The following is a 14,885-nucleotide window of genomic DNA, read 5'->3' on the forward strand; positions in this document are numbered from 1 at the left end:
CTCATTTTAAAAGGCAATGTACTCTGCCCTTCTGTAATACTCTGAGATGTCACCTGCAAGTTCTTGAAGAGAATGGCTAATTATTCAGAGATGGCTCCCTCTAGTTATATAAGCACTGTGGGGCAAATTTCATCAGGCCTTTCTGAACTTGATTACCTTGAGCTTAACTAAATATTTGTTAAGCTGTTCTCTATTCTAGCCTACACCCCTACTTATATTGTTGTCAGATTTAATTTATGTGGAGTATCTACTCAGCATCAGCTTTCTGCTCTGTGTGAAAATGAAGGAAGGGAGGGATCAGCCTTCCTCTCCTTTCTGCCTCACCTGTCCTGTGCTCATCTTGTCTTCCCACTGCTTGACCTGTCCTCCTCCTATTTATAAAATCTTTCTCATTGCTTTTGATGCCCTTAAAGTTATCACTCACTTTGCTCTTCTGCCATTCCGGTTTTGTCCCTACGTGCCTGTGCTGTCTATTTATACACTCCCTTAGACCTCTGTCCTGTTTCAACTTTTTGTCCAATTCAGTTTTGATTTTCAGCTCATTAGTGAGCTCTGAATGCAAACATATTGGCCTTTTAACATCTTTTGTCTGCGCTGGGATTGTTGTACCTTTTTTTTTTTTTTGGTCTCTTTTAAAATGGTCACCTAACCTGAATTCCTTTTCCCCTTAGAATTCCTTCACAGGGAGATGTTACCTGCCAGTTCCCCCAGTCCACCTCTTTGAAGTCCATTGTCTTTATTCAACAGTTCTCACTCTTTTATTTTTCCCAAGGCAGAAATACTGAGGTTCCTGGAGGAAGTAGTTAGCTGCCAATGGCAGAGAGAGAAAGTGAAAATTGCTCATGCTGGGTATTTCTGTGATCTGTCCTGAGAAGTGAGCTGTCCTTCCAAAATAGATAAAAACCCCAATATGTAGCATTCTAAGGAAAGGTTGCAAATTTGGGGAGTTTGGGGGGTTGGGATTTTTTTCCCCCTGTACACCTTTTAAATCTCATTACTATAATGAACTTCAAACCCACCATTGTAACCCCCTGGTCAAGTGCACCGAAGTAGAGTCATTGGGAAAAATGAGTGAACGTAATTTTGTGCAGTGCCCTTCTATTCCCTCTTGGGCTTGGAAAGAAAAACCACTTGCTTTGCAAGAGCAACTTATATTCAGAGCCTTTGAACTAATGTTCCTGCTCTGCTTTCCTTGTCCTCTGAGTATACATGCACCTTTGCAGCTAACATTTTTGTAATCTATATAAAAACATGTTCTAGCATTTCAGAGAGAGATTAGCAGGATGAAATACTGGCAGGCACCAAGAGGGAAAAACCACTTGTTTGTTTCTTTAAATATTTTACTGTAGAAGACTGTTAGATATTTCTCTTTCTCCTTTTGGGAATGTTACACTAACCACCTGGGGCTTCACTCTGCCTTCTTTTCTGCACTCAGTTCCACCAGCACCCACATAGTTTCGTCAAATACTATTAAAGATAAATGATGCATTAATGTGCATATTTGCACTTGGAGCTGTGAGCTTCCCCTGCATCCTCCCAGGCCTGGTTAGTATTCCTCACGGTATCCTGGAGCTCATTGCAAAAAAGTGGGAGAACTCCACTGAGAGTTAGAACCAAAATTGGATGTAATCCATGTTTGCAAATTCCCATTTTGATCCCAGGCTGCATTTGCACACCTGCTGGCCCTAAAACAGATAAGCAGGAACCCAACAAACTGGATTGCTGCTCCCCCCGTAACCTCCCAGTGCCTTTTGGCTTCCCCCGCGTTGTGTGACAAATTAAGAAGTGTTTGTCTCTCTGCTGCACGAGCAGGTGCTGTCACTCCTGAAGGGCTCTGGATGGTGAGGAGCCTGAAAGCTTTTTGATATTCATGGTGTGTTGGCATCCTCCTGCCTCTTTGCTTTGGGGAATCCACCGGTTGTGTTACGATGACCTAACATTTAACAGGCAGTTCAGACCGTTGCCATTTATTGAGTTTGGAAAGTGCAACTCGTGGAACTGCTTGCAGTTGTGCAAAAAGTACTTAAAAAGATGATAAAGTAGAAAAAAACCTGGTTTCAATGAATAAATAAACTTCCAAAGGCTTGATCTTTCAGGACATCTTTTTATGATGTTGGTGAATGGCAGCACTCCCAATAGCAGCAGAGATCTGGGATCTAATGCTATACAGGGCAAAAAAAATAAGAAAAAATATGAATTCTTCTTATTGACCATCCATATACTTCATATTTTGTAAGATATTCCTTTCCTCAAAAAGTTCCCACTGATGACCTTTTAAAGATTTTACTTTCATTCATAACATTTGATTTTTTTTTTAATTCTAAGATATCTGCCACATCTCATTGTCATAATCTAGTAAGGGAAGGAAGCTGTTTATTCCTCCACTGCAGCAATTGCTCTTACAGCCCTCCAGCATACATTAATTTCTCTTTGAACACTTTCCATTTACCTCTATTGATTTGCCTCGTTTGATTTCACTTAACATTTCCTTTCTTCTCCCATCCCTTTTTGCTGAAATTCATCAACTTAATAATTTTATCTTTTTGATCTTGTGTTAGTCCCAGTTATTATCCAAGCTGTCGTTTAAATGCTGAGTCTTCTGTGCCACTCAGAAAAAAATAAAAGTAATGCTTTTTATGCCAGTCTGTATCCTGGCTATCCCAAACTATGTAACAGGAGATGTAGGGGATCAAAATGAAATACTGAGTGTCTCAGGTGGTTTGTAGGGAGCAATAAAAGTGAGCTGAATTCAGGTGTAGAGAGAGGTTGGATATCTATCTTGGAATCAGACCCATGAAAGTGTTGAGTTTCTTAGGAAATCTGTAAAGGTGACAGCTCTGGTTGTGTAAGCTCTGCCTGAGATATCCAGGAAAACAGATATTTACCCAGACTGTCAGACAGCAGATGGAGGAGAGGGCAGTGAGAGCTGATGCTGTTTTTCACAGGGATGCATGGACAGGGAGTTTGCAGAGCCTGTCAGAGAGACAGGCTGTGACAAGTGATTTCCTCTTTCTCATGGCTAAATTAGTTTTTACACTGGCCATGGACCCACTCTTGTGTAAGATATTATAATGGCCTAGATGTGTTTTCCTTTGCCTAATCTGAGCATGTTTGTAATTGGCTTTCCAGCATGAGTACCACCATTTAGCAGTAAATAGTTATCTTTCTGTTCCCTCTTTACATTTTAACTACATGTTATATTTAACAAAGGTTGAGAAAAGAGAGGAAATTGCTCGAAAAGGGTATGTCCCAGATATCATACTTATCTTTTAATAACTAGATAAATCAACTTTTCTATTCTTTAAATATTCTTGGTTTCCCTCCAGGTCTTATTCTTTACGTCTTATGTCCCTTTATCAAGCTTCTTTAGCCATCTTAGTTGCTTCTTCCTTCATCTTTCCTGCTGCTGTAAAAATTTCCCCAGTGCTTTTCTTTGACTATTTTTCCTCCTTGTTAAGATCCTGCACTGGGGTTTTCACTCCCACATTCTTCACATCAGTATAAACAAAAAAGATCATATGTATCAGTTCCTTCTCCCCATTGCTCTGTGTCTTTTTGTGGACTTTAAAATGATCAAAATATTACAGTACTAAAGGTACAGAAATCCTTTGGTGAAATATATTGGACCAGTAATGAAAGAGCTCATCCCATGGATAAAAGGAGGTAATCTGGAGGTGGAAGAATAAAATGGTGAAAGTGTAAGACCCTCAGAGTTTGCTGGGATCTAAGCATGTTCAGGAGCTCTGAAAAGTCAAGCCACTTTTTATTGATTAGAAAGAACAGAGTATTTCAGCTGGAAGGGGCCTATAATGATCATTAAGTGCAGCTGCCTGACCAGGGCAGGGCTGGCCAAGTTAAAACATTATTAAGGGCTTCAGAGCCCCATCCAACCTGACCTTGAACATTTCCAGGGATGGGACATTCACCACCTCTCTGGGCAACCTGTGCCAGTGTTTCACCACCCTGGCAAATCAGAAGCTCCCCTCCTCAGGAAGTTCAGAGAACAGAGAGGTTGCCCCTCAGACCCCTTTCCTCTGGACTAGACAAACCCAAAGTCCTCAGCTACTCCTGACAGGACATTACTTCATCTGGAAAACCCCAGCCTTTGAAAAAGTCCAGTGCTATCCATCAAGCTGTGGAAAATGTTGCTGTAGGAATATGCCAAGCCCAGTGTGCAGGAGTTGGGGCTGAAGCCTCAGGTGCTTGGAAAAGCCAAGTCACTCTTTGAGGTATCAGTGCTATCAAATTGTTTCATGGGAAGCAGCGATGGCTGTTGCCCCACATCCCTGAGCAGCTGCCAGAGAAGAAAGGGCAAGGAAAGCAGTGGTGCGTCCTCAGTGGCACTGTGAGAGTCAGCCCAACAAAATTAATACTATCTGTACCCCAATTAAATTCCACTGTTTGTAACAGAGTGTGCCACACCAAGTGGCACTCATTCCAGGGGCTGCAGCAACTCGGGGCCTCTTCTGTGAGTGGGCATGTGGCAATTGTGGCATATTCACAGTGGGAAATAAATTGAGTTTTGTCTAATGGCCATAGGTAAGACAAACCTCTCAGATTTCATGCCCTGACCTTCCCAAATGAAGCATGCCAGGTTTGGCTCCCCTTGGTCTTGTTACAGCCAAAATGTGGTGGGAGTTCAAACTCTAGCTGGGATGTTAATTCCGTGAGAAAGGGATGGCTCAGGTGCTGTGGGTCTCTTTTGTCATTCAGAAGATGAGCAGAGGGTTGGCAGAACTATGTCATGACTGTTTTGTTTTCAGCTGGTTTGATTTGGATTTGTTGGCTGCCCTCTGCCCTGTGTAACTCCGTGAAGCGTTTAATCGTACATTCAGCTCGGGCAATAAAACCCCACATCAGTTCTGGTATTAATTGATTTTGGAAGTCAGCTGCTGGACTGGAAGTTACCATTGAGCTCCAGAAGTGAGAGCCTGATTCAATTGCTGGGTTTGCAGAATGAATTTCGAACATTTGGCAGACCCTCTTTGGGGGACAGTTGTCACTAGTGGTGCGTGAGAACCCTGGAAGCCCTCCCTGCACAGTCAAATCATTAATAACATGGGCTAAATTGTGAGCTCCTGATTGGCAGACAGGGTGGAATGGGGTTATCACTTACAGGCTTCAGCAAAATTGACTGTTGATAGCTGCATGGGTGAAGCAGGACCACACAGCTTGCAGGCTCCTCCTTGGACCATGGGCAAGGGCAGCGATGCTGAATGACAGGAGAAGGGTGGTGTTATTGGCAGTTCTGGCCGTGCTGCACAGTTGTAGGGGAGTGGGAGAGCTGAGAAAAAAACAAGTGCAGGAAGGAGGAACAAGGCTTGACTGAAGAGTTGAGAAGGCTGCACAGTTTGGGGAATCCAGCTTCTGGAGCTGCAGCTGGAGAACCTTGAATTTGAGCCAGTACTGAAAGTGTGAGAGGGCAGAGGAACACATGAGCATGGGTGCACACACATGCACAGGTGTGCTTGGGTGGAGAGATGAAACTGGAGTGTTGCCTCAACCAGGTGACATATTGCACTGCCTCAGTTTGTTCTTTTGCTTTCCAAAAAGGTACCAGTATGCTCAGAAAATATTAAACTGGTTCTGCACCTTGTTGGTATAAAGGATGGAACATGAAATAGGTGTCGTGGCAGTTGTATTCACTAGACCCCTCTGAGGGCCTCTGTGCCTGATTTCCCTTGTAAGGTACCACGTCTGCTATAGAGCAGAGTTTTATAACAATAAAGGAAGTAAATTACTTTCCTCAGATCTCAGATAAGCAGTTATGATAGACTAATAGTTCTGGTGCTCTTTTGTGCCTACTAGTAAAAGCAGCTCACCCTTTGCCCCTCTCTGGCCCGTGCTGTGCTTGCAGGGTACCAGGTCGCCTATCGTCTGGCCAGCAGCAGCCCCAACAAGTTCACCACAGTGGAGGTCGGCTCGACAGTGCGGCAGTTCACGGCCACAGACCTCACCCCAGAGTCAGCCTACATCTTCAGGACATCTGCCAAGACCAGGCAGGGCTGGGGGGAGCCCCTGGAAGCCACGGTGATCACCACGGAAAAACGAGGTAATGCTTCGAGCCGCGGGTCTGTGGCTGCCTCGGAGCCTGCGCTGCACTTAAGGGAGTTTTAACAACAGCCTGCAGAGCTCCTCCTTCTCACCCCATAAACTGGCCCCAAACCATAGCAACGTCATGATTTGAGAAAGCAAGACAGGCTTTTATGAGGCACAGTTCTTCTAACCTGCCGGGCTGTTGGAATTGATTTTTCCATCAGCTGCTGTATTGGCCATATGCAGCCTCCTTTTGCAGTCAGATGGCTTTTTTCAGCTCTCTCGTTTTCCAGAAAGATTGAAATCTGAAGAAAGTAAGTGATGGATGAATTATATTGATTAAGGAACGCCAAATGAGAGGCAGTGGTGTTGCAGAATTTCTCCACAGCTCCTCCATTGTACCTCAGCCCTGACCTAATGTGTTTGTAATTACTCTGGCCTTTCACTGCCACACGTTCGAGCAGAGCGTTTGCATCTGGATTGCCCAGACCTTTTCTGCTTCTTGCATCAGCCATAAAATGGTTGTTTGCCTCCTGAATCTCCAGTCAAATTCTGCTCTGAAGGGAATCTACTTGAAGGCAGCATTTATACATGTCTATAAATGAAACCAGATGCTTAGATACCAAACGTATCAAAATGTGAAAGACATATAAGGTATTACAGGATCTGCTCTGCATCATTGCTTGTTTTTAATGCTTTGGCTCAAGTAACTGCTCATTTTTCCAGTTTCAGAACAGATCTCAAGAGCTGCCAGTTAGAAAAATTGCATTTTCTGCTTGTGCATGATTTTTTTAATTTTTTTTTAATTCAGAGCTAAAAGAGAATGTTTTGGTGAATATGTTGGTGGAGAACCGGAGTGTAAGTTTTCCTCAGGTCTTGCACCATATGCCACGTTCCACTGCAAAGGATGTATGAGGTCTCTTGAGCTGGCAAAGCCAAAACAAGCCAGAGTAACTTGCCAGCATCACTGGGGTTTGTGCCATGCATTGCTCTGACCCATTTGTGCTGTCTGGATATTGAGCTGTAAGAAAATTTCTCCCTCAAAAATCAGAAGCATGCAACTTGTGTGATTTATGAAAGTCACTGTTCAGAGAGAAGCACACTTCACAGGTCACCAGGGTAGACCTCCACAGATGTTTCTGAACTGTTGTTAGAACTTTTGTGTGTGCTTATGGGTCTGGTCTTAGTTCTTGCTCAAGTCTTGCACTCTATAATACAACCAGTTATATTTACTTTTAGTTCTCAAAAGGTGCCTACTAAGCAATCTTTTGTTTAAAGTCCTTTCTACACCTTGCAAATCATTTACTGCAAGAGTAAGGATTTCCCATTTCATTTGGCCACATTGTCTTTGATATTATTTTCCTCTAACACTTCTAAGAAGAGAACGTTGGTCTGATGTTCAACCACCAGCAGCAAGAACCTGTGAAGTGCATTTCAACAACTTCTGGCCTGTGTGGTTGGAGTTAAAATTCCCACTGGCATAGCTCTCCAGGTCAAGTGCAGCCTTCTCAGTGCATGGCAGTGCAGTCCTCAGAGAGAAAACCTCTGGAGCTGTATTAGAAAACTGAGAATGCCTCTGCTAAAGATACTGTCCATCAAAGAGATTTATCAGCTCAAGGTTCCTTCCGCCCCTGTCTGATTGCTGTCAAAGGGGAAGTTCAAAGTCCAACATGTGGAAGCTTCAAAAAAACCCTCCATGCCAAATAAAGTGGATTCTCAAAGCTCAGAGCCTCTCCTTCTCAATAAAACCTGCTCCGATTTCCCAGACCTTGCACAAGGATACACAATAGCTCAAGGCAGAACTCCCAGCTCCGCTGTGGGAACAATGATCCCTTCTTGCTATCAATGCTTCAAGGTTATCTTGACTAGGCAAGTCAGAGCATACCCTTTCTCTTTTTGATGGACAGCTCTGCTGAGTCTCTACACATGCTATGGAACCAAAAGTTAAGTGATCCCACATGTAAAGTGTAGGGAGAGCAGAGTGTATTCCCACATCAGCAGGAATAAGGGGATGATAACAAGAAACTAACCTGAAACTTGTATACATGACAGTAAATATTCTAGAGTGAAAAGATGTTTTATTTCCATTAATACAAATGCATTTGATATCCTTGTAGTCCTTCATACTGAGGTAGACAGAGAGAAAAATTCCCTTGAAAATTAGCAAAATTGGTCACTCTTGTCCTTGTAAATTCCTTGGGTAAGGCCAATATAAATTTTTACATTTTACAATGATACCTGTGATTTATAGATCCCAAGTTATATTATGGTTTCATTCTCCAGAGGTTCTGCTGCAGTGCTTTGAATCCACACAGTGATACTTTAGAATAGTCAACCCCAGTATTCAGGGCAGAACTGAGTCTGAAAATGCAAATGTAACAAGAAATTAAAAGTAGTCCATAGAGTCATGTGGACTGGTACAGTCAAGCCTTACATTCCTGCACAAACAGCTCACCTAAGCATTTGCTTGTGGCTAAACTCCCATAAATAAACTCTTTATCCTAATAGTTTTGTACAAACAGTCAGGAAATATATCTTGCAACACAGAAGATTCTAAGATCTCCCATTAGCAGCAGAAAGAAACCAAATCATGGGAGACTGACTGCAAGATCTGACCTGCCCCAAACTGCAGAGCTTATCAGCAGTGTATAAACCCCCTGCATGACACTCGCAGCCTGGGATGGAATAACCTGCCTTCCTGTCTCAGCCTGTCAGTGTAAGGCACTGACCTTTCGCGCTGTGCTGTGGCTCAGAGGCTGCTGGCACTGAGGGCTTCCTCCAGCTAATAGCTTACAAGTCCTTGGGCACTGATGTCAGCATGAGCAGGCTGCAGAGAAATGCCAAAACACACAGGAAATGGTTTGAGGGGATGGCAGGGAAATGAAGTGCTCGCCCTACGGAGCCACGAGGAATCAGGCAGGGAGAGGTGTGTTTATGGAAACAAGTGCTGATGAAGTTGAATTGAATTGCTTCTCAAAAGCAAGTCACTGTGGTGTCTCCAATCAATTTTTGCTTTATTACATGCCACACATTTTAATCAGAATCAATAATCTTCATGATAAACAATTAAACAATTATTCCTCACTCTATAGAGTTTCTGTATTGGAATCGATGGAGTGCTGAGATGCGGTGACGGGAAAGGAGATCTGTAATGAAACAGCTGGGGACTGGCATGCTTACACCTGCATTACCATTCCCTGCTCATCTCAGAGGTGTGCTGGTAATTACTCTGGAGAGATCTCCCTCAGCACTGGCCACTTTGTCTTTGTAGGCTCAAGGTTAGTGGGTATGAAGGGAAGAGCTGGGAAGCTCTGGAAGTGACCTGCAGCAGGTGCTCCAGTCCCAGCCCTGCACTAGCTCCAGGCTGGGGTTTGGAAGCAGCAGGAGCTGCTGATGGTTCCCAGATCCTTGCCAGAGAGGGCTGGTGCAGGAATTCAGTATCAGCTGCATGTGCTTGGACTGTGCAACACAACAGCCCATTCCAGCTCATCCCTTCCTTTCCTTCATGCCTCGACTGGGCAGCAGCTGGGGGATGATGATGCTACATAGCACACAGAGAACTAAGTCCCCGCTATTGAGGAATAAGGTTAAAAAGGGAGCTAATTTACAGGCAAATTCTGTCAAAAGAGCAATTGCAGCCAGAAGCACAGCTGAGTTTCATTAAAGATTGCCTTGCTTTGCTTGACTGCCAGTCCTAATGATTCTTCCTTACCTTCCAGGCCAAGACCCCCCTCAAATTTGAGGTTCACTGCTAGAAAGGTGTATATTCAATGCTGACCTTTGATGCAGGGAGATAAGAATCAATTTTACTGCTCCTCTTTGCAGTGGAAGCTTAAGGAATGGGATGGTTGTATACTTCATGGGGCAAATCCAGAAGTTCAATCTCCTGTGGCATTGCCACTATGAAAATCTGATCAGGTTGTCACGTTTTATGTTGGCTTGATTTCCTCTCAAAGCAGTACTGAATTATGGTTTAATTGCAGAACGACCAGCACCTCCCAGGCAGGTGATGACCCCCCAGAGTGACGTGTCCTCACGGAGTCTGCTGCTCCAGTGGGTCCCTGGAAGTGATGGATCTTCACCAATACGATATTTTACAGTACAAGTGAGAGAACTGCCCAATGGAGACTGGCAAACCTACTCCTCTTCCATCAGCCATGAGGCGACATCCTGTGTTATAGAAAGGTACCGTATCATCCCAGGGTAGCATAGAAATTCCCTCACTTTCCCAACAGTTAGGAAACCAAAACAAGCATCACTCAGCTTCACAGACTTTTTCAGGGGGAGAGAAGTTAAGTGAGGTGACTACTCCCATTTTAGAGGTGGTGTTATGAACAGCAGTTGAGAGATTTGCTGAAGGTCATGCAATAAATCTAATTAAAGTTGGACTGCAGTGCATCTTTTTGAAGCCCTTCCTGGAAGCTCAGCACCACAGATAACACCACTCAGGCTAAATCGTATGTAGCTACACAGTGCTCTGAAAAATACAACTAGTGAAAAATGCTTTCAGTACTGACTGATGTTAAAATTCACTCTGAATGCTGCATTGCAATTATCTCTATATAAGCTTTTCCAGATGAAATGAGAGCCATTTTTATCTGTATTTTCCATACTGAAGTTTATAGATAGTATCAGAATGTTTAAACTTTGTTATTCAGGCTTCATTATATCCTCAGCAAATACTGGTGTAATTAAAGTCCTTGTAACATTGGCAAAAGTAATTGAATGTCTCTGAGCAGGTACTTGTTTTGCTGTCCATTTCCTCTGTTGATGAGCTAGTACAAATCAGATTATTTCAAAAGGGCCGTGAGCTTTCAGAGAATCAAGCATTCAAAGCATTCAGATACAGATTTTTCAGATCTGTATAAAAGCATCAATGGCTATGGTATAAGGCAGCTCACTGGTCCTGTGCCAGTCTCTTTCCAGTCAAAACCTGTAAAAACAAGGAAAGCATCTATGTCATTTAGACTTGGCATTGACATGGCTGGAAACAAAAGATCAGAAAAGATGATTCACATTATTCAAGTTTCTATAGGTAAGTAATGCTGTCCTAATAGGGTGGCACTCCTTAAAGAAATTTCTTCTCTTCCTCACTAAAAGCATTTTCATGTGGAAATCCAGAAGAGTGGCAGACGTGAGAGTGCTGTCCATCAAGATGCATTATCCTTGATGTTTAATCATTCCTTACAAGTAACTTTCCTTGGGTTTGCGGTCAGTGTTACAGCTGCCAGTGGATGGCTAGACACCACCAATTAATTAGCTAAATCCCCCGTAAGTTACAGCTCTGCATTCCAAGCCTCTGCCTGTGACTCCAAAGGCAGCCTCCCTCTCACCTTCCCCTGCCAAGCCAAGACAGAAGCATCTCTGTGAAGGTTGTGTCAGCTGGAAATCACTCTTTGCATATCTTAAAGCACAGCATAGATAAAAGACCGGCAGGGAACCCGTTGTTGCTGTCTTTATTAAATAATCCAGGTAATAGCATTAATTTGAAATTCAGTAGGAACAAAATGCACTGATCAAGTGCTATGGTGCAAGGGATTAGTCAGGGGGCTGGTGCTCTGAATTCTGGTGCCTGCTGTGCTCTGCCCAACCCCAAGCACATTTCCTGCCTCCACCTGTAATCCCCCTCCATGCTCTGAGGATGGGCTGACCCAGATCAGTTTTGAGGATATCTCAGCAAAGCACCTTGAAAGCCAAGCTTTGCACAGCGATGCAGAACTCAAATGGCAGCACAGCTTGTCCTTCCCAACAGGCCCCATCCATAGGCTGCTTCATGAGCTGCAGCATCATGCCTGTTTTCTGGTGCCCAGTTCTGTGATGAATCCAGGAAGGACCTGAGGCCAGTGGACACCTGAGAAGATGCTGATGGCAACAGGGGTGCAAATACCCCCATGTCACGAGGAATCTGGGGGAGGCAGCAGAGAAAAGGCCATGGGGAGAAGAGACAAACTGCTCAATTACTTTGGTTGGCAAAGGGCAGGTTCTCTGTAGAGACAAGTTGTGATGATGTGGGGAGGTTTCACCCCTCAGCCTTATTTTTACGTTCCACAGCTTGAACCCATTCACCTCTTACAAACTGCGAGTGAAGGCAACCAATGACATCGGAGACAGCGACTTCAGTGTGGAGACAGAGGCGGTCACCACTCTGCAGGATGGTAAGGAGCAGGAGCTCCATGGGGCTCCTGGGTCTGCTGCACCCACTGCAAGGTGTTTTCCACTGGGACTGTGGGGGGAAAACCAACAGCTGATGCAGTTTTGTTCATAGGAAGTTGATACAGGTAGCAATGAGCTATGGCTGAATGAACAGGCAGCCTCAAGTGTCCTGCTGTGCCCTCTGATAATGAATCATACTTTCAGGAGTCTCAAAATGGAATTAAACTTCATTTGATTGGCTTCCAAACTCTGCACTAACCATTATCTTTGCAGAAATTGAATAATTTACAAGAGATCATTAAAAATAAATGTAGAACCTTGCATACATTTGAAGAAGTTTCTTCAATTGTTTTCCCTCTCAATCCACATCAGTCTGCAATATGGCAAAATTGCTGAGGTATAAGTAAGAAAGAGTATGAAGCTCCTGAAAACATGAGCATTTAATCCTGCAGATCAGGACTAATAAACTGTGAATGACATTGACAAGGCTTTTATTTTTAGCCTTAGAGATCAGCTTCTAATTCCTTGATTGTATAAAGTCGATGCCTGAATGCAGAAGTAGCTCTGATGTCTTAAATGGAAAAAGGAACTCTGCAAAGTATGAAAAAGCATCAGTATATACTGTTACCCTGGGAAATTGGGTAATACTGGGGTACATACGTATATAAGTATATATATGTGGGTGTTGCAAGGTGGGGGTTGATCTCTTCACTACAAGGGATAGGACATGAAGAAATGACCTCAGGTTGCACCAGGGGAGGCTTAGATTAGCTATCAGGGGAAATTCCTTCACTGAAGGGGTTGTCAAGCATTGGAATGGGCTGCCCATGGCAGTGATGGAGTCCTCATCCCTGGAGGGATTTAAAAGACATGTAGATGTGGCACTTGGGGACATGGTTCATTAGTGAACTTAGTGTTACTTTGTGGTTGGACTCAGTGATCTTAGAGGTCTTTCCCAACCTGAATGATTTCATGATTCTCTATACATGGTGCTAGGAATTCTCCAGGATTTCTTATAGAGCAAGGAATGACTAGTTAAATAGGACACTGAGATAAAAAACAAGAAACCATTTTGCAAAGGAATGTTTAGAGACTCTGATCTTGAAATCAGAAAAATAGAGGACATTGCCCAGGAGTATCCAAAGTTAAACAAGAAGCCATGTAATGCCTGAGTAATGTGCCAAGCAGCCTTCTAATGACATCCTGACTCTCTACCTTCCTGTGCCACTGCTGCAGGATCAGTGCAGGCTGTAACTGCACTAATGAGGCAGCACTGACTCACTGTTTCAGAATTTAAAGTTTTATTTTAAATTCTCTTTGATTTTGGCTACAGTGAATCCAGAGTTGTGCTTGGCCTCTGCACAATACAATGAGGAACACTGGGAAAGCTTCTCAGCTCCTCAACAAACTGCACATTTATTCTGCTGAGCAGACCCAGTGCTGCCACCAGAGCGCTGTGCTGTGGAGGGCTGTCAGCTCCTGATAAGCCTTTGCTTCATGTGTTTGAGCTGCTGTGGTGTCTGTGTGTGCTACAGGCCATGGGCACAGGAAGGGGTTAGCCTGTGGTAAATCAGGCTACCTTAATTAAAATAACATGTGACTGTGTGGCACAGCCTCCTAAATACAAGGTGGGCTTGCCATGACAAAAACCTCATGAAAAATCTGGGAGCAGTTTGCTCACACTTTGGAGCCTGCACACAGCTGGTTTAACTTCCTTTCAAATGGGCACTCAGTGGTTTGTGAGCACTGGCTGCTGCAGTTTCCTTCAGGTTTATGCCCTCAACTTTCCTTGTTCCTACTCAAGCTGCCAAGACCACAGGTAGAGAAAGGGATGTAGGAGAAGTGCCTGGGTTCCAAAATCCATACCCACCACTCTGCTTTTGAGACCCATCATGTAGGAGTTCGGATGGAAAACTTTCTTCAGCATTGAAGAGAATCTGAGGAATGAAAGCTGCCCCTTTTCCACCCTTTTGCTGTTATAACTGGCTTTGTTTCCTTTTTCTCTTGTTTAGTTCCAGATGAACCACCCAGTTCTGTGTTAGTAACTCCCCACACGACTTCCTCTGTCCTTGTGCAGTGGCAGGTAGGTAAAATGAAAAAATATGATATTTCTGGAACAAACTTTTGGTTGCTTTGACTTGTTGACCTTCATGGTACATTGCCAGGGACATTTTCCTGAGCTGGAAGCATTGTAGTAAAGTTGAAGGACTGCAGCTACTTCCTTATTTTTCTGATCTAACATAGATTTTAGCAATGGATGGAAATTTCTGATGGTTGCTTTTACTTTTTGCCCCATGAGAAATCTGGGAGGTAAAGGAGTTTCTGTGGCCATGTCCAAGATCATTACCTGTGAGATCCTCCTGTCCTTTTGTTGATATTGATAGACGTGCATCTTTACGTGGAAAACATTCCATGGAGGGTGCTGTTGTTAAGAGCAGGTAATCAAAAGCTGCCTTTGGTTCACACTGTGTCTGGCCTCCTCCTGCTGCTGGAATGATCAGAAGCCTGAGATCAGTGCCTGAGATCCCATTCATACCTCTGAGGAACTCCAGGTACCCTTTTGGCTCTTTGAGAGTGAAAAATTGAGATTTCTTCAGAGAAAAGAAAGAAAGTTTGAGCTCTCCACGATCTCTCTGGGTTGGATGGGGAAGTATTCATGTCGAGTCTGCATTTTATATTGGCATTTCCTCTGCCTC

General features: G+C 43.7%; 1 protein-coding gene across 1 annotated transcript in view; it reads left to right on the forward strand.

Moving 5' to 3' along the window:
• Nucleotides 1-14,885, forward strand: part of SDK1 (sidekick cell adhesion molecule 1) — a 391,178-nt gene that overhangs the window by 323,107 nt on the left and 53,186 nt on the right. Inside the window, exons 30-33 of the mRNA XM_071570864.1 lie at nucleotides 5,858-6,052; nucleotides 10,020-10,221; nucleotides 12,088-12,191; nucleotides 14,202-14,272. Coding sequence (XP_071426965.1) covers nucleotides 5,858-6,052; nucleotides 10,020-10,221; nucleotides 12,088-12,191; nucleotides 14,202-14,272 — 572 coding nt within the window. The remainder of the gene's footprint in view (nucleotides 1-5,857; nucleotides 6,053-10,019; nucleotides 10,222-12,087; nucleotides 12,192-14,201; nucleotides 14,273-14,885) is intronic.

The sequence above is a fragment of the Pithys albifrons genome, chromosome 16 (genome assembly GCF_047495875.1).
Source record: "Pithys albifrons albifrons isolate INPA30051 chromosome 16, PitAlb_v1, whole genome shotgun sequence".
Lineage (NCBI taxonomy): Eukaryota > Metazoa > Chordata > Aves > Passeriformes > Thamnophilidae > Pithys > Pithys albifrons.